Source organism: Tiliqua scincoides, chromosome 11, assembly GCF_035046505.1.
Source record: "Tiliqua scincoides isolate rTilSci1 chromosome 11, rTilSci1.hap2, whole genome shotgun sequence".
Taxonomy (NCBI): domain Eukaryota; kingdom Metazoa; phylum Chordata; class Lepidosauria; order Squamata; family Scincidae; genus Tiliqua; species Tiliqua scincoides.
Genome location: NC_089831.1, coordinates 1,052,443 through 1,076,043, shown reverse-complemented (window position 1 = coordinate 1,076,043; position 23,601 = coordinate 1,052,443). Strand labels below are relative to the sequence as shown.

The following is a 23,601-nucleotide window of genomic DNA, read 5'->3' as shown; positions in this document are numbered from 1 at the left end:
ATGCACATTGGGGCAAAAAATCAAAACTTCACATATAGGCTGATGGGTTCTGAGCTGTCTGTGACAGATCAGGAGAAAGATCTTGGGGTGGTGGTGGACAGGTTGATGAAAGTGTCAACCCAATGTGCGGCGGCAGTGAAGAAGGCCAATTCTATGCTTGGGATCATTAGGAAGGGTATTGAGAACAAAACGGCTAGTATTATAATGCTGTGGTACAAATCTATGGTAAGGCCACACCTGGAGTATTGTGTCCAGTTCTGGTCGCCGCATCTCAAAAAAGACATAGTGGAAATGGAAAAGGTGCAAAAGAGAGCGACTAAGATGATTACGGGGCTGGGGCACCTTCCTTATGAGGAAAGGCTACGGCGTTTGGGCCTCTTCAGCCTAGAAAAGAGACGCTTGAGGGGGGACATGATTGAGACATACAAAATTATGCAGGGAATGGACAGAATGGATAGGGAGATGCTCTTTACACTCTCACATAACACCAGAACCAGGGGACATCCACTAAAATTGAGTGTTGGGCGGGTTAGGACAGACAAAAGAAAATATTTCTTTACTCAGCGTGTGGTCGGTCTGTAGAACTCCTTGCCACAGGATGTGGTGCTGGCGTCTAGCCTAGACGCCTTTAAAAGGGAATTGGACAAGTTTCTGGAGGAAAAATCCATTATGGGGTACAAGCCATGAAGTGTATGCGCAACCTCCTGATTTTAGAAATGGGTTAAGTCAGAATGCCAGATGCAAGGGAGGGCACCAGGATGAGGTCTCTTGTTATCTGGTGTGCTCCCTGGGGCATTTGGTGGGCTGCTGTGAGATACAGGAAGCTGGACTAGATGGGCCTATGGCCTGATCCAGTGGGGCTGTTCTTATGTTCTTATGTTCTTATGTGGCCTTATCACAGATTTGTGCAACGGCACTATAATATTAGCCGTTTTGTTCTCAATACCTTTTCTAATGATCCCAAGCATAGAATTGGCCTTCTTCACTGCCACCGCACATTGGGTCGACACTTTCATCGACCTGTCCACCACCACCCCAAGATCTCTCTCCTGATCTGTCACAGACAGCTCAGAATCAGCCTATATGTGAAGTTTTGGTTTTTTGCCCCAATGTGCATGACTTTACACTTACTGACATTGAAGCGCATCTGCCATTTTGCTGCCCATTCTGCCAGTCTGGAGAGATCCTTCTGGAGCTCCTCACAATCACTTCTGGTCTTTCAGTCCAGGAGAGGACCTGTCCTCTAATTCCCTGACTGTGGAGTTTTTTCAGCAGCCTTTGGTGGGGACCTTGTCCAGCGCCTGCTGAAAGTCCCGATATATAATGTCCAGGTTCTCCCGCATCCACAGGGGCTTACTCCCTGGTAAGTGGGGATAGGTTTGCAGGCTTACAGCCCAATCCTATCCACACTTTCCTGGGAGTAAGCCCCATTGACACTAATGGGACTCACTTCTGAGTAGAAGTGCATAGGATTGGGCTGTTAGACGGCAATCCCAGCCACACTCACCTACGAGGAAGCCCCACTGACTCTAATGGGACTTGCATCTGCGTAGACCCCGGTGGCATAGCTGGAGGGGGCGCGGCACCCGGTCTGGCAGGGAGCCTCAGCGCGGCGGGCAAGCCCCTCCCATCGGAGCCATTCCCGGCGGGGGGTGCAAAACGGAGCCGTGCGCGTGCCCCGCCCCCTCCAGCTACGCCACCGGTAGCCACGCTCGCGATGGGGCTCTCAGCTGCCCCCCAAAGGGGCAAAGGCGGATTCGGAAGCGAGCCCCGGACTGAGGCTGCAGTCCAGGCGAGCCTGTACTTGTCTACTCAGAAGTAGGACCCACTAGAGTCAACGGGGCTTACTCCCAGGAAGAGTGGGCAGGACCGTCCCGGAAGCCCCTGCCCGCCACGGCTTTGACTTCCGAGTGGACGTGCCCGGGACTGCGCTGCGCCCGCGGGAGGGGAGCCGCAGCGCCCTTCGCTCGCCTGCCCGGCCTGGGGAGGGTCCCCTGGAGGCGAGCCTCACTGCGCAGGGGCAGCCTACCGGCGGGCGGGACCAGCCCTCCCTGCTGCCCGCCCCCGGGAGCCCCTCCCTCCCCCGGCCAGGCAAGGCCAGGCAGGCGGCGCCCGGCGCTCGCCCAGACGCGCCATGCCCGCCCAGACGCCCGCCGCGCTGCTGCTGCTGCTGCTGCTGGCCGTGCGCGGAGGCGGCGCGCCGGGGGCCGAGGAGACGCTGCGCCCGCCCGCCCGCATCGGTAGGGGCGCGCGGGGTCCTCTCCGGGCGGTGGAGGCTACGCCCGACTCAGCTGACCTCCGGGCCGGGCCAGGGGCGAGGCGGGTCTTCCCCCGCAGCGCCCGGGCAGGAACGGGACCCCCCGCCGGGGAAGCGCCTCCCTGCGCCGGGACTCTCCGCTTCTGGGCAAGGCGCAGGCTCCCGGCTGGAACGCGTCCCGCGTGCCCGAGATCGGGTCGGAGGAGGGTGTCGGCCTTGCCCTCTGCCCTGGCAGCCGCTCCGGGTCCATCGTGGCGCTTGGCGCCTCTCCTGTGCCAGCCACGGACCTGTGCCAGCGTCCTTTGGCGTCCGCTGACGCCATGAAGCCCACGGGCAAGTGCACAGGTGGGAAGGCAGGTGAGGCAGAGCCTCCCACCAAGTCCCACCACCATGAGAGGTGTGCAAGCGCTCACAAGCCCCTGGTTATGATGATCCAGAGACTAGCTGGGGAGGAGGGGGCATCTGTCCGTATTCTGATGGAGAAACTTGGAGCTGGAAGAGCCAACTGGCACCTTCTGAGTCTTCCTGCAGAACTTAAAATTGCAAAAGGAACCTTTTTGTGCCCATTTGTTGCAGGGGTGATCGGAGCTGGCATCGGGGGCACATCTGCAGCCTATTTTCTGCGTCAGAAGTTTGGCAGGGACGTCCTCATTGATGTGTTTGAAAGAGGAGAGGTAGGGGGCCGCTTGGCCACTTTAAATGTGGATGGACAAGACTATGAAGCAGGGGGGTCCATCCTCCACCCCCTGAACCTGCACATGAAGCAGTTGGTCAAAGATCAAGGTGAGGCCCTTGGCTTGCTTAGTCACAGAGGAGTGTATCTAATCAAAGCCTGCTTTAATGTTTGCTTCCCAGCTGGTTATCTCACTGTTCTTGTACTTCATCCTGGTACTTTGATTCTTTTTTGTGCTACAGTTTATTTTCTGCTGGTGTGCGTGCTCACCTGTAAATGCATTGCTGTTTTGGAGTTGTTACGGCCTATTCTGGCCCCTCACTCTCAGAATCTAGACTGTAAGCTATTTGGGGCAAGGACTTCTTTTCTTCATGCACTTATGCTACAGCTTTACGTACTGACGGCACTGTGTACGGTATAATAAGCAGCCTGAGCAGATCATAGCAAGCACGCAGATTCTGCACCTGACATGACAACTAAGGATGGAAATGTTGTCAGCATCATTGGAAGCCGTACAGGGTCGATAGTGAGCCTTTTCCACAATTTCAAGATCTCCTGAAGAGTCACAACTACAACTGCTGCTTCAAGAAGCAAGTTTTTGAAGAAACTGAGATCTGACAATTGGTTCCCAGCCAGATTGTGAACCTTGTCCCACACATGTTCCTCTATCAGATCTCAATACAGTGGTCCCTCAGTATCCGCGGGGGATCCGTTCCTAGACTGTTTTTTCAAAAAAGCATTCCTCACCTTAGCACGGCAAACCACGCTGGCTGCAGGGCAGTCTCTGGTATGCCTTTACTTCCAGGTTGCACTGAGACCCATAGCCCCCTTCCTTGGTGTCTGTCAGAATGAATCCTGCCATGTGTTTCCCAAATGCATTCTGGAGTGACCCTGGGCCAAGGGTCATGGGCCTTCGTGTGACCCAGAAGTGGCTTACAGGTGCACCAGAGAATGCCCAGTATGATTTGCCGTACTAAGGTAAGGAATGCATTTTTTCTTAATTTTAAAAAAACAGTCTGGGAATGGATCCCCCGTGGATACTGAGGGACTACTGCAAGGCTTCTCTATTGCCCTGGCCTCTGCCCCCATAAGGGATGGGGGCAGGGGGGAGGATCCCCAGGATCATGTTGCTGAGGGGGCTACAGGGACTGGGATGTACTCACAAGTCCATGCAACAGCCTTCCATGGGTGCAGGGAGCCCTGCGCAACCCTCCCCAGGGCTCCCCAGCCTTCTAAAAGTGAAAGTGCAGCTATCATGCTGCACTTCTGGTTTTGCAGAGGTGGAGTGCGTTTGCTGCGCTTTCACTTTTAGCAGGCTGGGAAGTCCTGCAGACCGTCACGCAGGGCTCCCTGTACCCCCAGGATGGTGCTGCAGGGACTGGTGAGATGCTGTTGCAGGGACAGGGCTCCCTGCACCCCCAGTCCCTGCAGCCCCGCACACCCAGTCCTGGGGATTGTGTTGCTGCCTCCCCTGCCCCCACAAGAACTTACCACTGTTCTACTGTATTGAGATTTGATGGAGGGATGTGTGTGGGACAAGGTTCACAATGTGATTGGTTCAGAGTCGCAATATCCATGAATATTCACTGGGTGACCTTAAGCAAGCTGCTCCCTCTGACCCTCAGTCTTCCCCTTCTGCAACATGGGGATCATCATCCTTTCTAACTTTACAGGGCAGTTGTAAAAACAACCTCAAGATAATTAATGTGAAGCATTTTGCTCACTCAGAAGGCACTAGACCAATGGTCACCAAACACGTGACCATTGTGTACCAAAAAAGCGGTCCCTGTTCAGATTTCCACTTACTGTTCCGCCTCCGTGCCTTGTTCTTTCCCAGTTGATCTGGGCACCAGTACATTCTGGGCAGGTGTGTCTGTTGCCCAGTGTCCCAGAAGGCTGTGCAATACAACATCTGGTCAAATGCTACTGCCCAGAGCGTCCTGGTGCCCTGGTCTACCGCAGAACAAGGCATGAAAGAACAAGGCATGGAAGCAGAAGAGTAAGCTCCACTCATGGAGCAGAGGACCTTCCCCAGACCCCGGATCCAGCCCCCAGGCTGAGATTTAGAAAACTCTGCACTAGACCAGGGGTCTCCAAACCCCGGCCTGGAGGCCAGATGTGGCCCGCGGTGAGCCTCTATCCAGCCTGCGGCCAGCCTCTGATCCCCTGAGAGTCTCTGGCCTAGCTGACCAAATACAACTGGAGTTGTGCTTGTGGGGTGAAGGAATGGGGGTCCATTTAAGTGTGTGCTTTGGGCTGCGTTCCTGTTTGGAGAAATCCTGAACATTTGAGCCCATTTATTCATTCATCTAAGTTCCATCTCCAATGTATTTATTTAAACTTTATATTTAATTTTTTCTTCCGGCCCTCGACACTATGTCAGATGTTTGATGTGGCCCCCTCGGCCAAGACCCCTGCACTAGACAAATGCTGAGTGTTGTTCAGTAGTCGTTGAGGGCCCATCAATTTAGCAATATTCTGAGCTTCTAGTGACATACGGTGCATCAGCCCCACACTTCAACAGCTCATCCGTGCCCCTCAGGTTAGTCCATCTGCTAACCTGCAGTCACTCTCCCTTCCTCCTTTCACCTCCCCACCAGTGCTCTTCACTCTAGGAGTTCAACGGCTAGCAAAGCGGGAGGAAGAGACTATCATTCCAGATTCCAGAAATTACTCAAATCATCCCTGAGTTCCATGAAGTTCCACTCTCCTCTGGTTGTGAACATTCCAGCAGCTCCATAAAATATATTTTATTAAACTGAGGCCCAAATCCTAACCTATTTTCCAGCACTGGCATAGCTGTGCCAACGGAATGTGTGGTGCATCCTGCAGTTGGGTGGCACTCATGGAAGCCTCCTCAAAGTAAGGGAATGTTTGTTCCCTTACCGTGGAGCTGCATTGCCCTTATGTCAGGGCTGGAAAGTGGGTTAGGACTGTGCCCTTAGTCTAAGTCTGCAAGTAAGTCTGGAAATTTGCCACCTTTCCCCTGAATATGGGCCAACTGTGAAAAGATAATTGCAAGCACTGGCAGCAAAGAACATAATAATGCTGACTAAGATTCTGCACTAACTCTTTTTATTAAGAATCTGCTAATCAGATAACATATTGACTTCATGGCCAGGTGCAAGACCGTGATTTGTGCCCAAGGTCTTCTGGTGCCCTCTCTGGTAGCTTTATACCATCCCTTCAACTAACTTAGGGGAGGGCACCAGGATGAGGTCTCTTGTTATCTGGTGTGCTCCCTGGGGCATTTGGTGGGCCGCTGTGAGATACAGGAAGCTGGACTAGATGGGCCTATGGCCTGATCCAGTGGGGCTGTTCTTATGTTCTTATGTTCTAACTTCACACTTTAACGTCCAATCAGTTCACCCATTTGGTCAAATGTTACAGAAACCATTACAGAGACAAGATGGTTACACTTCAGTGTATTCTTTTCCGTTCCTTCCATTTCCAAGGATCCTCTTCCCAGTTCCTATGTGATGGTAGATTGAAAAAGGGAGGGCACCTCCAAGACACTGAGTATTGTTGTTGCTGTTGTTTTGGACTTTCACAATCACATTCCACGTGTGAGAATTTCTCATTTTGTGTTCTCATGTTTCCAGGGCTTTCTGCTATTCAGAGTCAAGGTGAACTCCTGGGCTTTTACAATGGAGAAGAGCTGGTCTTTGAGGAAAGCAGCTGGTACATTTGGACTTTTATCAAGCGTCTCTGGTATTACGGACTGAACTACCTGCGAATGTCCACCTGGATAGAGGAAAACCTGGTCAATTTTATGAGGTAATGAAGCGCACTCAGAAACAAGCATCCCAGCTGAAATTAGATGCTTTGAATGCCTGGGGCTGGTACGGTCTAAGCTGGCAGCCATTTGCTGAAGAAAAATAAGATTTGTAGGAGTGCGGTGGAGTGAAACATTTCAGAAATTCTCAGAGACACTGTTAGGTTGCTGTCAGTGAAAAAGCTCGGAATGTCATCTCCAAGCTTAGCTTGCAGTCTCTTTAGGGTTCCTATGTAAGACAATTCCCTTTTACTTTGCAGCAGTGGCTTTGGCCAAGCCCCGGGTCTCCTGCTTACCTGTATCCTCTCACAGGCCATGGTACCCTCTTCTGTCCAACCGAGTGCAGGCTTGCTATACCCCTCTCTGCTTGCCTCTCCCTTTAGTTGGCCTGAATGGGGCTGAAGGGCCCCATAGGAGGACACATAGATTGCTCCTTCTGTTTCCCCACCTAGCAAAAGCCAACGAATGCCCCCTTGCCCACAGGGCTCTTGGTGGTGCATCGCATGTCACAGGTCAAGGTTCAAGGTGAGGTGGGCCTCACTGCTTGAACAAACTGAAGACAGGAGCAAACAGGAAGACAAGGTCCCAAAACAATGACGTCAAGTACAGTGTCCTCATATCAGTTGTCCACATAGCATTTGAGGGGGTTTACAGTGTCCGTTTTCAAAGAGAAACAGTACAGTGGGTCTTTGGTATCCACAGGGGATTTTTTCCAGGATCCATGCAATTACCAAATTCTGCAGATAATGAAATCTGCAAGGATCCTACTCAGCACTGCAATTACTTACCTGGGGGTCGCACTTGGCCCTCTGGAGGTTGCATGCAGCCTCCCTGCACCTCAGAGCGCCTCCAGATGTGACCAGAAGTCACCATCATGAATCAGAAGCTACATCTGGTTGTGTCTGGGAGGCCCTGGGAGGCCCTCCAGCCTCACAGGTTATCCATAGTTATTCACATCTGTGGATGTCAATTTGAGGAATTGACATCCACAGCGCTTGAGGAATCTCTTCCAGGCCTGGCCGACGCAAATGCATCCAACAGATGGGAACATTTCAAGAATGCCATTTACAACACTGCCTTGTCCATATTTGGCAAGAAGACCAACAAGACAGCAGACTGGTTTGAAGCCCACTCTGAGGAGTTGACACCAGTCATTGAGGAAAGGAGGAGAGCTCTAGAAGCTTACAAAGCCTGTCCCAGTAAGCGCAACCTGCAGGTCCTCTGAGCTGCTCGCAGCAAAGTCCAGCAGACATGCTAACGACTACTGGCTCCAACTCTGTTCCCAGATACAGATAGCAGCTGACACGGGCAACATCAAGGGGCTGTATGATGGTAACAAGCAGGCCCTAGGTCCAACACAGAAGAAAACTGCCCCTCTGAAGTCTGCCACAGGCGAGGTCATCCAGGATCAGGCGCAGCAGATGGAATGCTGGGTGCAGCACTACTCTGAGCTGTATTCCCAAGAAAATGCAGTAACCGAGGAAGCACTGAACATCGAGTGCCTGCATTTGTTGGAGGAGCTTGACAGTGAACCAACCCTAGCAAATCATCACGTGGCCCTGGACTCCCTCGCCTCTGGCAAGGCACCTGGGAAAGACAGCATCCCTGCTGAAGTCCTAAAGTGCTGCAAAGAGATCATCGCCACTGAGCTGCATGAAATCCTCTGCCTCTGCTGGAGAGAAGGTGGAGTACCCCAGGACATGAGGGCTGCAAACATTGTCACGCTGTACAAGAAAAAAGGCGACGTGTGACTGCAATAACTACCGCGGCATCTCTCTCCTTAGCATTGTAGGAAAGTTGTTTGCCCGAGTTGCACTGAAGAAGCTCCAGGTACTTGCAGAGAGTGTCTATCCAGAATCGCAGTGCAGATTCCGAGCCAACAGGTCCACTACCGATATGGTAATCTCCTTTAGACAGCTGCAGGAGAAATGCAGAGAACAACGATAGCCACTCTTTATAGCCTTCATAGATCTCACGAAGGCTTTCAACCTGGTCAGCAGGGACGGCCTCTTTAAGATTCTCCCCAAGATCGGATGTCCACCCAGGCTCCTCAGCATCATCAGGTCCTTCCACAAGGACATGAAGGGCACTGTAGTCTTTGACGGCTCAACATCAGACCCCTTTGACATCCGAAGCGGAGTGAAGCAGGGCTGTGTTCTCGCACCAACCTTGTTTGGGATTTTCTTCGCTGAAGCAGGCCTTTGGAACTACAACAGAAGGCATCTATCTCCGGACCAGATCAGACGGAAAGCTCTTCAACCTTTCCAGACTGAGAGCAAAGTCCAAAGTCCAGCTGAAATGTCTGCGTGACTTCCTCTTTGCTGACGATGCAGCTGTCACCGCCCACTCTGCCAAAGATCTCCAGCAGCTCATGAACTGTTTTAGCAAGGCCTGCCAAGACTTTGGACTGACAATCAGCCTGAAGAAAATACAGGTCATGGTTCAGGATGTGGACTCACCTCCCTGCATTACAATCTCTGCGCACGAACTGGTGGTTGTCCATGACTTTGTGTACCTTGGCTCAATGATCTCCAACACTCTTTCTCTTGATACCGAGCTAAACAGAAGCATCGGCAAAGCAGCTACCATGTTTTCCAGACTCACAAAGAGAGTCTGGTCCAACAAGAAGCTGACGGAACATACCAAGATCCAGGTCTACAGAGCTTGCGTCCTGAGTACACTTCTGTACTGCAGCGAGTCATGGACTCTTCGCTCACAACAGGAGAGGAAACTGAACGCTTTCCACATGCACTGCCTCCGACGCATCCTTGGCATCACCTGGCAGGACAAATGAGCTGGAATCCCTAGCATGTATGCACTGCTGAAACAGAGACGCCTGCGTTGGCTTGGTCATGTTGTGAGAATGGATGATGGCCGGATCCCAAAGGATCTCCTCTATGGAGAACTCGTGCAAGGAAAGCGCCCTACAGGTAGACCACAGCTGCAATACAAGGACATCTGCAAGAGGGATCTGAAGGCCTTAGGAGTGGACCTCAACAAGTGGGAAACCCTGGCCTCTGAGCGGCCCGCTTGAAGGCAGGCTGTGCAGCATGGCCTTTCCCAGTTTGAAGAGACACTTGGCCAACAGACTGAGGTAAAGAGGCAAAGAAGGAAGGCCCATAGCCAGGGAGACAGACCAGGGACAGACTGCACTTGCTCCCAGTGTGGAAGGGATTGTCACTCCCGAATCGGCCTTTTCAGCCACACTAGACGCTGTGCCAGAACCACCATTCAGAGCGCGATACCGTAGTCTTTCGAGACTGAAGGTTGCCAACAGGTTGTCAATCCTACAGATAAGGATAGCCTATTGTAGAGTGGGATGCTGTGATGTTCATAGATATGCAGTGACAGAAAGTCTAACACAAGGAGCAACTGGGGAGGACTGTCAAGTGAAAACAGTTTGTTCAGTAGGTCACTGTGATGAACGAGAACCCTTCATTCACCCTCTAGAAAGTCCAGTGGACGTCTGTCCATAAAGTACAATGCTGGCTTGGATTAACCAGTTTGTCCAGCTCTGCCATTGTGGATCTGTGTCACCTGCATGTCCACAAGGAAAGTTTAGCCAGGATTTGGATTGGCTGACACATAGCCCCGGTTGCACAATGGGCCCGGAGGAAAGCACTGGCACTCCACTGGATTTTGCTTCTACCTGTTCAGTGGCAGAAGCATTGACTTCTGCGCAAACAGTGCCCAGCCATCCAAGAGGCACACACCAGGGCATGGGGAGGTCAGGTGCCCAGGCTGTGCACCCTGCTTCTTCAGGGAAATAAGCTATCCCCTTAGTGCAGCCTGAGGTGCCTAAACAAGCAGGAGCATTGGGAAAGTAACGTGGGAGACATGATCTTCAGTTGTCAGTCCTGTGCTTTGAAACCAGTTGCAACTGGTTCAGAGTCGGTACTCTGGGGCAGGCATGGGCAGATCGAGACCTGGAAACTTGCAGGTGCCCTGCCAGGTTTTTTGAATCCTAATGATTACTATGAGCAAGTAAAATTGCAAGGAGCAAAAAAAAAAAAATCTCATTGTGGCTTGTCTGGTTATATTTCAGGGATAGAGAGTATGGGGGGGCGTATTCGTTGATTCATTTATCTGTGAATGCGGGTGTCGTCATCGTCCCCACCCCCCACACCCTCCAGAGGTGACAGGAGCTCCTCCGGGCTTCTCTGGCCCTCATAATGCATAAAAATATTCCAGTTTTATGAAAAAACTGAAAGTGACATTTTTTCTGGCCTACATGGCCATTCAGAGGCCACAGGTGGATGTACACAGCTTCTGCAGGGTTCAGAAGACCCTCTGGAGGCGAGGGGAGCAGAGCTCCCCTTGCCTGTGAGGTGGGCATCCCAGGTGTCCATGGTTTCAGCTAACTGCGGGGTGTTCTAGATCATGCCTGTATAATCCAAATTGGATCGCGTTTGCTGTCTGTGTTCTTCACCCATCTGTGTTCTTCAGCTTAGTTGCTTGCCATTAAAAAAGGTTTGTGCTGCCAGAATGTTTGGCCAGTTTTAGGGTTCTGTATTAGAATCCCTGTTCTGGAGTAACTAGGCTGTCAGATTGCACTTATCCCATTGCGTGACTCATAGGGTGCAGCAGATAATTTGCTTCAACCTCAGGTTTCCCATTTTGCAGCTGGATTCAACTGGTGGGCTTCAGGCTTCTGATAGAAAATGAAGCAGATTTTGCACGCCTGAAGCCAGCCCACCCCTACTCTATGAGCACGCGATTCTTCACGATGGCAGTTAGCCCAGGGACTGGAAGCACCAAAGACTGCCTTTTGGATTAACTTTTTTAGTAAAATATGCACACAAATGCAAGCAGCTACTGCAACAATTATGGAAACAATTGAGCAAAACCACAGAAGCACAAGTTCCTAGATCTCATTTTTCAAATCTTGTTGTCCTTGTTTCCCCTCTTCCTGATCTTTCTCCCCACTTTTGAGCACAGGATCTATCACTATCAGTCTCACGAATATGCCTTCAGCAGCAATGAAGGTTTGCTTCATGCCCTTGGAGGTGCCAGTTTCACACAGCTGCTAAATCAGACCATTGGAGAGGCCATGCAGAAGGCTGGATTCTCTCCGAAATTCATCAGTGAAATAGCTGTTCCAATCTTGGAATTCTGCTTTGGCCAAGGAGTCGACATGAACGCTTTTGTAGGTAAGTGGTAGGAGTTCTTGTTTAAAGTTGCCTGTTTGTATCTTTGCCTTGTGCTGAAATTACAGTAATACCAGGGGTGCTCAGTACGTTGATCGCGATCTACCGGTTGATCATGAGGCAAAATGAGTCGATCGAGGAGCCCTGTCTCTCCAAACTGGCGTGGGAGAGGCAGCGCTGCTGAGGTGAGGAGCGAGGTGAGCGGCCATGGCCTCTGCGCAGCCCTCCCCGGGGGCACCTTGTTAGAGCCTCAGCCGCAGTCCCTGTGTCGGGGGCTGCTCTTGTAATGCGGGGGCGCTCTGCGGCAGGACTGCCCTCTGCCTGGCCCCCTTTTGTGGAGGCAGAGAGCAGAGGCGAGGCTGGTCTGAGAAGGGGGGGAGGGCGCCTTATTAGAGCCGGAGCCGCGTGGGGGGGGCTGCTCTTGGGCTGCACTACTGGGGCTGACTCCTGAGTAGACAGGCAGAGGAGCTGCTCTCAAGCTGCTCCCCTGTCCATGCATCCCTGGGATGAAGCCCCCTTGACTCTGCTGGGGCTGACTCCTGAGTAGACAGGCAGAGCAGCCGCTCTCCTGTCCATGCATCCCTGGGATGAAGCCCCTTGACTCTACTGGGGCTGACTTACTTTTCCCCTGTTTTTGCACTGGTATGTATGGAGATCTGCCCCCCCCCCCCAACTTCCATCTGTTGGTTCTGTGTGCAAGGGGTTTTGCACTGGTCTTGCTGTGATGTCTATATAGAGATCTTCCCTACCCCACACCTTTCCCCTGTTTTTGCACTGGTCTGTATAGAGATCTGCTCCCCCCCCCACTTGTATTGGAATCGAGGAAGATCTGGTGAGGAGGTAGATGTGGTGTCAGCAGTGGCCCCTTTAAGGGTAAGGCCTGGGCATCCAGCAGAGTGTGCTGCACAGCTGCAGCCACTTGAAGGCAATAGCGCCCTCAGGGATATAAGGAGCACCTGAAGCAGGAAGGGGGTGTGGGTTGTAGAAGGAGTGCAGGTTGACTTTGGAAGCTGACGTTGTGTTGTGCAATATTGGCTCATGCGGTTATGCAAGGTACACCAACATACATTGTACACATAAATGTTATATGTTATGATGGCGCGAACATTGTAAAAAAACTCTGGTAGATCTCCAGGCCTTGCTGGGTTTCAAAGTAGCTCTCGAGCCAAAAAAGTGTGAGCACCCCTGGATTATACAGTATATTATACCCCGGTATCTGCAGGGGATCCATTCCAGGACCCTCCCCTGCATGCAGATACCAAATTACAAGGATATTCATATCCATGGGGGGGACATAAGAACATAAGAACAGCCCTGCTGGATCAGGCCAAGGGTCCATCTAGTCCAGCTTCCTGTTTCTCACAGCGGCCCACCAAATGCACCAGGGAGCACACCAGATAACTAGAGACCTCATTCTGATGCCCTCCCTTGCATCTGACATAGCCCATTTCTAAAATCAGGAGGTTGCACATACACATCATGGCTTGTAACCCATAATGGAGTTTTCCTCCAGAAACGTGTCCAATCCCCTTTTAAAGGCATCCAGGCCAGATGCCATCACCACATCCTGCGGCAAGGAGTTCCACAGACCGACCACACGCTGAGTAAAGAAATATTTTCTTTTGTCTGTCCTAACCCTCCCAACACTCAATTTTAGTGGATGTCCCCTGGTTCTGGTGTTATGTGCGAGTGTAAAGAGCATTTCTCTATCCACTCTGTCCATCCCCTGCATAATTTTGTATGTCTCAATCATGTCCCCCCTCAGGCGTCTCTTTTCTAGGCTGAAGAGGCCCAAACGCCGTAGCCTTTCCTCATAAGGAAGGTGCCCCAGCCCAGTAATCATCTTAGTCGCTCTCTTTTGCACCTTTTCCATTTCCACTGTCTTTTTTGAGATGCGGCGACCAGAACTGGACACAATACTCCAGGTGCGGCCTTACCATCGATTTGTACAATGGCATTATAATATTAGCTGTTTTGTTAATACCTTTTTTAATGAACCCAAGCATAGAATTGGCCTTCTTTATTGCCGCCGCAGATTGAGTCGACACTTTCATCGAACTGTCCACCACCATCCCAAGATCTCTCTCCTGATCTGTCACAGACAGCTCAGAACCCATCAGCCTATATGTGAAGTTTTGATTTTTTGCCCCAATGTGCATGACTTTACACTTACTGACATTGAAGCACATCTGCCATTTTGCTGCCCATTCTGCCAATCTGGAGAGATCCTTCTGGAGCTCCTCACAATCACTTCTGGTCTTCACCACTCGGAAAAGTTTGGTGTCATCTGCAAACTTTGCCACCACACTGCTCAATCCTGTTTCCAGGTCATTTATGAAGAGGTTAGGGTCCTAGGACAGATCCTTGGGGCACAGCACTTTACACTTCTCTCCATTGTGAAAATTACACTTTACACTTCTCTCCATTGTGAAAATTGCCCATTGACACCCACTCTCTGCTTCCTGGCCTCCAACCAGTTCTCAATCCAGGAGAGGACCTGTCCTCTAATTCCCTGACTGTGGAGTTTTTTTAGTAGCCTTTGGTGAGGGACCGTGTCGAACGCCTTCTGAAAGTCCAGATGTATAATGCCCACAGGTTCTCCCGCATCCACATGCCTGTTGACCTTTTCAAAGAATTCTATAAGGTTCATGAGGCAAGACTTACCCTTACAGAAGCCATGCTGATTCTCCCTCAGCAAGGCCTGTTCGCCTATGTGTTTTGAGATCCTATCTTTAATGAGGCATTCCACTATCTTACCTGGTATAGATGTTAGGCTGACCGGCCTATAGTTTCCCGGGTCCCCCCTCTTTCCCTTTTTAAAGATAGGTGTGACATTTGCTATCCTCCAATCTCCTGGCACCGTGGCCGTTTTGAGGGACAAGTTGCATATCTTAGTCAAGAGATCAGCAACTTCCTTCTTCAGTTCCTTAATAACTCTAGGGTGGATGCCATCAGGGCCCGGTGACTGATTGATCTTTAATTTATCAATGAGGTCTGAAACATCTTCTCTTTTAACCTCTATCTGACTTAACTCCTCGGTCAGGAGGGTCCGTTTGGGCAGCGGTATCTGCCCGAGGTCTTCTGCCGTGAAGACAGATGCAAAGAACTCATTTAATTTCTCTGCCATCTCTAAGTCTCCTTTTATCTCCCCTTTCCCTCCCTCACCATCCAGAGGGCCAACCTAAGGGACAGAGGGACAGGCTAAGAGGATCTCTGGTTACATCCAGGAGGTCCTCTGAGGCCTCCAGTGCAGGCCTGCAATCTGTTGAGTCAAATCTGCAGAGTTCAAAACCATGGATGAGAAGGGACCACTGTAATATGAAAAAACCCTCCCAGTGTTATAGATACCAGCCAAACCTGTTTTGGGCTTTAGACCAACAATATAAGACCCAAGTGGGAGAAGAGAAAAAGGGTGAACCCACCCAGCAGATGCCCAGGGGCATGATTTTTAATTGCAGTCAAGTTCTGTCAGCACTGTCAATTTAGCAAGTATTGACTGCCCAGTTTCCTCTTGCTTTCTGGAGCATAGTGGAAAAGCAGCTTTTCCTGGCCATGTTTACTTTCTCCTGTCTTATCAACCCAGTTAGAGGAACATCAAGTAGTTGCAAACTTGCTTCCAGAGAAGGAAAGGATTGGAGTGGCAAGTTGGGGCCATTTCAAAAGAGGCAATTCTGCCAGCCTGATGCTGAGACACCTTGGGAGTGATTGAAGGATACAGAGTGCAGTAGGCATGCTGGAAATTGCATCCTGGACCAGATGTGACCCTGAAGGTGTAATGCTGACCTTTCCCTGCATTTCCTCTTGTTAGGAACAATCTTCCCTTCAGTGTCTGCCATGGCCTTGCCCTTCATCTGTACAGATGAAAACGCAGGTCTGTGTCCCAAGAGGCATTCAAACCGGGTATTTTTCTATGATCTGTATCTTGCCTTTCAACTCCCCATTAGGAGGTGCCCAAGATGACTTATAGTACAATTCATTGGTATTGGTAGATTCCAAAAATAAAGGCGGCAGCGAGGTAATTCCTCTCTGGCTTCTTTTCCTCCCCTTCCTCACAGGGTGATCAGAATGTGCAAAGGGAGACAGTTTTGTTTCAAAAGGCACCAGCAGGTGGAGGTGGTGATCCAGCTGTTGGCCTTGCTGGCTTTTTCACGTTGACACGAGATTCAGTGGAGGGAAGAAAAGGGGATGAAGGCGGAGGAGGTAGCTGTGACTGCGATGTGTGTGTGTGTGTGTAGCTTGGTTTCAGTGGGGAAGGTAACTCAGGCAGTGTGCCAAGGGCTTTGCTGAAAAGATGGGTTTGAAGCATCTTTTAAAAGGAGCTTTTGAAAAGATGGAATTGGAGGAAGCATCTTTCAAGGATTCCAGGGGCACCAAGGGAGGAAAAAATAGTTACTCCTAGATGTGTAATCTGTGGAACTCTTTGCCAAGAGATGTGGTGATTGCACCGGGCCGAGATGCCTTTAAAAGTGGGGTGGACTAGTTTATTGAGGAAATTCCATCACAGGTTACGTATCATTCATTTCAAAATTCATTGAGGATTAACAGAAAAGGAGGTTGGAAATTTGTTGCTTCAAAGCAGGCCTCCTTCCTGGGTTTGGGACGTTTCCCCACTCTGTCCCCTGCCAGGATTGTCAGAGAGCTGCATCCTCAACTCAGTCTCTCCAGAATCATCACTCTGCTGTCTGTCTGCTGTTATTCCTTGAATGTCTGTTCTTTGTATTCCACCAACCGGTTTACAATTTGAAATGCTTTTTTTCCAGCAACTCTTACAAATGTGGACTGTTTTGCTCTTGGACTTTACCTTTTTCCATCTTCCCTGACAGGTATAATAGCTTTAACAGGTACTGATCCTGGACTTTGGTCAGTAGAAGGTGGAAACAAACTGATCTGCAATGAGCTTCTTTCCACCTCTGAAGCACGACTCATTTCTGGGACTGTTCTCTCTCTAGAGGAGAAAACGCAGCATAACAGACGCTCAGGTGAAGTTTCCGTAGTGCTCTCCCTCCTTTATCACTCATAGAACTTGATGCTTGCTGAGATCTGCAGGTCCCAGGATGAGCTGTGGGTTGTCTTGACAGGAAAAAGGAGCAGATTTCTTTTGCGTCAATCCAGAGGGCAGGACAAGGGCAAATTAGTGTAAAAAGCAAAAGAGATTTTGATTGAATGTTAGAAGAGCTTCTGGGTGGTTTGGGAATGGAAAGGTCTGCTGCGGGGGGGGGGTATACTCTCCCCTGCTGGAGGTATTTCAGAAAAGGCTGGACACTCACCTCACAGGGATGCTGTAGTTGTGGATTGTGGGCTTGGTTGGAACTGGGTTTGCTGATCTTATAGCAGTGTCGGTCCTGGCCACTGTGCCACCCAGGGCAGACCTGGCAGTGCCGCCCCCCCTTCTAAGTCCTTCTGAGGGCCTTAAAACGTCACTTCCAGTTTTCTTGAAAAATGGGAAGTGATGTTTTAAGACCCTCCGGGGTCCTCAGAAGGCCTTACATGCAGCTTCTCCAGCCCTCAGAGTGCCTCTGGACGGGGAGGCAGTGGGGGTGGGCAGCCCTTGGGGCAGCTGTGCTGCCTGGGAGCACTTGCACCCGTGGACCCCCCTCCAGGTACGCCACTGTCTTATAAGTAGTTTCTGAGAGTGGTTCCTGTGATTCCGCAGGCACCTCCCCGGGTTGCAAGTTATGCAGCCTGCCCCCAAGAGGGACGTGCTCCTGGGCGCAGCTAGAAACTCTTCCAGTCCAATTGCCAGTTCACTCTCTCACACTACAGAGCATTGATCTGACAGCCTGCCAGTGACTTGCCCATTCAAGAGAAGATCTTTTTGGGGGTTAAATCCCATCTTCCATTAGCTAACAGACCCAAACCAAAGTGAGACTCGTTTAGCCTTATGAACAAATCAAACCATTTTGTACCAGGCCGGACCGTGTAGCTCAGTATGATGCACTAGGGCTCCCAGCTCTCAGGGGAAGGGTCTTTCCCAGTCCAACCTGCGATGCTTCTTTCTAACATATAGGGCCATATTATTCCTAAAGCTGACTAGGCTGAGGCTTAGGGGCCTCGCAGGGACTAGGGGGCCCATCCCGCTTTCTTTTCTTTTTGTCTTTTTTGCTGAGGCACTGTTACCTGTAGCCTTGGTCTCATGGTTAAAGACACTGTGCAATACGTGTACATATATATTTAGCCATATATATTCTCATAAGTATACGTACTACACGTATACTTATGTCCTTGTGTCCTTGCGATACAAGGACATCTGCAAGAGGGATCTGAAGGCCTTAGGGATGGACCTCAACAAGTGGGAAACCCTGGCCTCTGAGCGGCCCGCTTGGAGGCAGGCTGTGCAGCATGGCCTTTCCCAGTTTGAAGAGACACTTTGCCAACAGTCTGAGGCTAAGAGGCAAAGAAGAGGCAAAGAAGAGGCAAAGAAGGAAGGCCCATAGCCAAGGAGACAGACCAGGGACAGACTGCACTTGCTCCCGGTGTGGAAGGGATTGTCACTCCCGGATTGGCCTTTTCAGCCACACTAGACGCTGTGCCAGAACCACCTTTCAGAGCGTGATACCATAGTCTTTCGAGACTGAAGGTTGCCAATACAATACGTACTACACACACACACACACACCATGTTACTAACTGATTCCTTTTTTGTCTGTATCTCTATTCCAATATTCAGGCAAGAGTAATAAAAGGCAGGACATGCTTCATTTCAATTTGAATATACTCTTCCAGCTATTTTAGTCCATTTCTATGACATGTTTACTGTTATAAACTTCTCCACTTACCTGTGGAATATTATAGGATTCCTATAATCCCTTTTTGTACTGAACAAGCAGTCAATTAAAAAAAACTGAGAAGTTGCAAGTCAACTGAGTTTTGTTTTGGGGTGGGGAGAGAGACAGCAGAGAGGCAACACTACTGTACCAGGGTCAGTTGGTCAACTGTAGTGGGTGAAAGATTGAAGTGTCAGAGGGGGCCCCAAATACCTGAAAGCCTAATACAGGGCATGGGTTAATACAGCTCTGTTAACATCTCCTTTTTTCTTTAAGGAGATCTGGAAAAGCAGTACGAGGTGACTTACCATTCAGAATCTGGATTAACCACAGATGTGTATGACATTATTCTGATCGCTACCCCCCTGCAACCTGAGATTGCAAACATCGCTTTCCACAACTTCAACCCACCCATCCCAGAGTTCTCCAGGCACTATCACCAGACTGTGACAACCCTTGTCCACGGGCACATCAATGCAACCTTTTTTGGATACCAAGACCCTTCCCAATTTCAGCTGAGCAGCATCTTCTCAATGGATTATCCCAAATTATTCATCAACAGTATCAGTATTGTCTCCCCAGTTAAAAAGACTGCGCCGAAGCAACCTTCAGGTCCTCCTGTTTGGAGAGTGTTCTCACCTGAGCCTCTCACCAAGGGGCAGTTGAGTTTGCTTTTCTCCTCCTATGACTCTGTATTCGAGAAGAGGTGGCTGGCCTACCCCCAGTACAACCCACCAGAAAAGAGCCCTCCCATCATTCTCCATGATCAAATGTACTATCTCAGTGGCATAGAGTGGACAGCCAGTTGTATCGAAATGAATGTGATTGCGGCCAAGAATGCTGCCCTTCTGGCTCACCACCGCTGGTACAAAAAACTGGACAAAGTAGACCAGGAAGATTTGCAGGAGAGACTCAAAACAGAGCTCTAGAGTTGGAATCCCCACATCTTGTGGCAATGAATTCCACAGATTAATTTTGCACTGTGTGAACAACCACCTCTTTCTGTGTATCTTGAATCTGCATCACTTGGCTTCATTGGATGACCCTTGGTTCTAGTACTACCAAGCAGTTCTCTCCCCCCCATGATTTTATGTCTCAGTCATGCCCCCCTTTAATCACCTTCTTCCCTAAGCTAAAACCCCCCAGACATCTTGCCTTTCCACTTGAGGAAGAGCCAATTTTTGGTTTGCACCTTGTCTTGCTCTTTTCAACAATCCTCCTTGAGGTGTGATGACCAGAACTGTACAGAGTAGCTGCATCCCCAGATTTCTCTGGGGACAATTTTAAATGATTTTTCAAATGAATTTTACATAAGAACAGCCCCACTGGATCAGGCCATAGGCCCATCTAGTCCAGCTTCCTGTATCTCACAGCGGCCCACCAAATGCCCCAGGGAGCACACCAGATAACAAGAGACCTCATCCTGGTGCCCTCCCTTGCATCTGGCATTCTGACATAACCCATTTCTAAAATCAGGAGGTTGTGCATACACATCATGGCTTGTACCCCGTAGAAGTAGAAGAAAAAGAAGAATTTTCCTTCTTCAGAGTTGCAAACCCTTGGTGAGCATTTTCACGGAGCTGTCTTCCATGTTCATTACCAACTCACAACCCAATCCTATCCACACTTTCCTGGGAGTAAGCCCCATTGACTCTAATAGACTTCTAAGTAGACATGCATATGATGGGGCTGTCAGACTGTAATGGCCTACAGCCCAAAGACAATTGTGATCAAAATGAATGTGTGATTGTTCAGTTTTCCTGCTGCCAACCCAGACCTCTAACAGCTGTTTTGCTTTCTTACCTGCCCCTTCCACAGTTCTCTTACTTAATTTCAAACACATTTCATACAGGAGGCCGAATAGCATTCCTGGTGCCTTCTGAGGGCTGGAAGTGACGTCATTAAGCAGGAAGCCTAATGCCCTTAAGCAGAACTAAGCACTTTGCTTCATGTAGGAGCGCATTAGCTGTAAATGACAAAGAAAAATGCAAACCTTGATCATCTTTGCAAGATGTGGGAGACCGAGTATTACACAGGCTGCCCTTTTAGCAGCACCACTTGTGCCTCAGCATCACTTTTGCAGCTCAGTACCTGAGACGTGGTCTGTGAAGTGACTCCTCGGCAGAAGTGGCAGTACTGAAAGGGAGGCCTGTGTGATAATCAAGCTCTCCCAGCACCTTGGCAGTTCCTTCTCCTTCTCTCACCCTCTTGGTGTGTGCCTCTCCCTGTAGCATTCCTTGTCTCCTGAGGCCTCCTTCCATCTCTCCCCTCATAGCACCTCAGCCAAAGCAGCGTTTGACAGAAGGAACCCAATTATCACATGAGCCCGATAAAGAGCTTCCAGGGGCCATATCCAACTGGCAGGCCTTATGTTTGACACCCCTGCTTTAGGTACTGGTAAGGCTAGTCCTTGCTGGGGGAGCTCTCTGTGTAACAAGAGTAGCCCTGTGAACAGCAGGGGGAGAAAGAGGTTTTTGTAAGAAGCAAGCCCTTGAGTCTTCTAGAATTGCTTTGCGTGTAGGTGTATGACCTCCCAAAAGAAGGGCAACACACTTTGGCTTCTACAGATGGATGAGGAACTGGTCAGGCATTCCCTAGAATATGCCCCAGTGAAGTCCACCCACTGCTGTCTGGAATTCCCAGCACACTGAAAGGATGTGGTTTAAGCCAACACATCACCTGTATAGGTAAGCATTCTCTTATCGAATGCATATACATTATGCTTTTACTTACTACTTCTGTTTCTCAATAAGCCTTATTCCTTCTAAAGTGTATTGTAGTCTGTTCTCCTTGCCTACCCTTGAAGCTGAGTAACTATATGTGAAATTGGGATTTTTTTTGCCCTAATGTGAATCTGTTTGACCTTGAACCACATTTTGACTATTTGATTGCCCTTTCACCCAGATTGGAGAAGTTGTTTGGGAGCTCTTTACAATCCATTTTGGTTTTTACTACCCTGCATAGTCTGTGCAACCTGCAGAACACATTCCTGCTTACCCCAACGCCAGAGCATTGATAAATTTATGAACAAGTTAAAAAAGACTGGTCCCAGTGCAGGCCCTTGGGGGACCTGTCTTCTTTCTCCCTGCACTGCACACTGGAATTGAGACCAATTCTTTGGACTAGGATGACAAATTGGGATCGCTTAATTGGGCCATGAAAACATTAGGATTAATGCTGACGTTTTCAACAGAATTCCCTGTTAGGGTTTCTCTTTTGAAAACTGCATCGACTGAATTACCTCTGTCCTCGCATGCCTGTTGACACTCTGGCAGTACTCTAGAAGGCTGAAGAGGCAGGGCGTACCTTTGCAGAAACCAGGCTGATTTGCCTTAAGAAGTACTTGCCTTCAGCAAGTAGGCAGGTAACTCAAAAGCATATACAATCATCCCCCCCCCCAATCCAAGGGAAACCATGAATAAAAGGAATCCAAACTTACTGCTATGCAAAGCGCTCCAGTCTCTTGGGAGCCTCTGGGTTGTGTCAGGCCAGTGATCCACTTTACCAGCCTCCGTGTGACTCAGAATGGCCAGCAGAGGTGACAGGAAGTGGTTTCTGGAGCAGTGTTTTTCAAACTGTGGGTCAGAACCCACTAGGTGGGTTGTGAACCAATTTCAGGTGGATCCTCATTCATTTCAATATTTTATTTTAATATATTAGACTTGATGTTTCCATGGTATGTGACTGCATTTGGGGAAATGTTATAGACCTGTACTTTGAACAAGCTACTATGTATTTGTAATGGAAGATCAGAAGATCATCAGGTGGATGATGTGGTGTTGACAGTGATCCCATGTTTTGACAGCTGGTTGACAGCTCTGGGAAGGGCAGGGCAGGGCAGGGCTGGCTCCACAGCTGTAATCAATCAAGGCCAATGGGACTCTGATGGACACCTGAGCTTCATTTGACCCTGATGGGACTTTGAATGGACATGGACTGAAGAGACGGCTCAGCTGAACCTAATTTGGACTTAACAAGGTAGCTCACAGCTGAGCTGCATTTGGACTTAACAAGGAGCTGCAGGATAAAAGGCAGCTTCAGAAGGAGCAAAGGGCTGACCAGAGCGGGACCCTGACCCAGAGGGACACCCAGACAGACTCACACTGGAAGAAGGGGACTGCCAGAACTCTGCTGGAGGACACACAGAGGAGAGGACTGCCAGGACCCTGCTGAAGGAGACACTCTGCTGGAGAGAACACAGAGGAGGGACTCTGCTGCAGAAGACTGGACTGTGCTTTGGAGCTGCAGTGGACTTGAATTGGAGGCTTTGAACCTTTACCCACTGAGTTAAGTGGAGTTTTGGGGAGGGAAAGCCTCTGGACAAGAGGACTTGCAGGGAGTGTCTGTGTTTGTAGCAATAAATTCTTGTTAATTGCTATAGATGATGAGTTCTGTGTTCATTCCTTTGCACACCACAGCTGTTGTTTCTTGGAAAAGGAGGGTGTTAATTAGCCAAAACATGGGCATTAGAAGGGAGTTGGGATATTTGGATGGGACAAATGGGCATAGTCAGCAGGATAGGACAAATTGGGACAGGACAGTATTCATTTAACAATGATAGTAAATGGGACATGCTCCTGGGTAAGTGTGGGTAGGATTGCAGCCTAGGATTGTTAAAAAATGTTCCTGCTTGATGATGTCACTTCTGGTCATGACATCACTTCTGGTGGGTCCTGACAGATTCTCATTCTAAAAAGTGGGCCCCAGTTCTAAATGTGTGAAAACCACTGCTCTGGAGGAAGAGACCAGAGTGCTTTGCAAAACAAAGTCATGGGTGCCCAGAGAATTGGATCTGCAGACCTGTCGATGGCTGTACATGTCCCCAAACAGTGCTTTTTCTAAAACCCAATTAATCCCACTAATGAGCTCCATTCAAAAGGATTGTATCTATGCAAGACCAGAGCGTGTGCTTAAGTGTTGCTTCAGATTCACCCACAAGTAAATTATTCAACAAGTCTAATAGTCTTTAGTCATTAGTCTAATAC

At 49.7% G+C, this 23,601-nt stretch overlaps 1 protein-coding gene across 1 annotated transcript; it reads left to right on the top strand.

Annotated features, from left to right (window-relative positions):
* Nucleotides 1–2,134: 2,134 nt before the first annotated feature.
* On the top strand, nt 2,135–22,447 carry LOC136662396 (prenylcysteine oxidase 1-like). The gene is made up of 6 exons (XM_066639626.1): nt 2,135–2,240; nt 2,834–3,040; nt 6,533–6,707; nt 11,644–11,855; nt 16,676–16,831; nt 18,893–22,447. Exons 1-6 carry the CDS (start codon nt 2,135–2,137, stop codon nt 19,543–19,545), a joined length of 1,509 nt encoding a protein of 502 aa, XP_066495723.1. The 3' UTR covers nt 19,546–22,447.
* The last annotated feature ends 1,154 nt before the right edge of the window (nt 22,448–23,601 follow it).

Coding starts and splice junctions, on each gene's coding strand:
- LOC136662396 (XM_066639626.1), top strand. CDS start 2,135: ATGCCCGCCCAGACGCCCGCCGCGCTGCTGCTGCTGCTGCTGCTGGCC. Junction 6,708..11,643: donor AACCTGGTCAATTTTATGAG/GTAATGAAGCGC, acceptor TTTTGAGCACAG/GATCTATCACTATCAGTCTC. Junction 11,856..16,675: donor CGACATGAACGCTTTTGTAG/GTAAGTGGTAGG, acceptor CTTCCCTGACAG/GTATAATAGCTTTAACAGGT.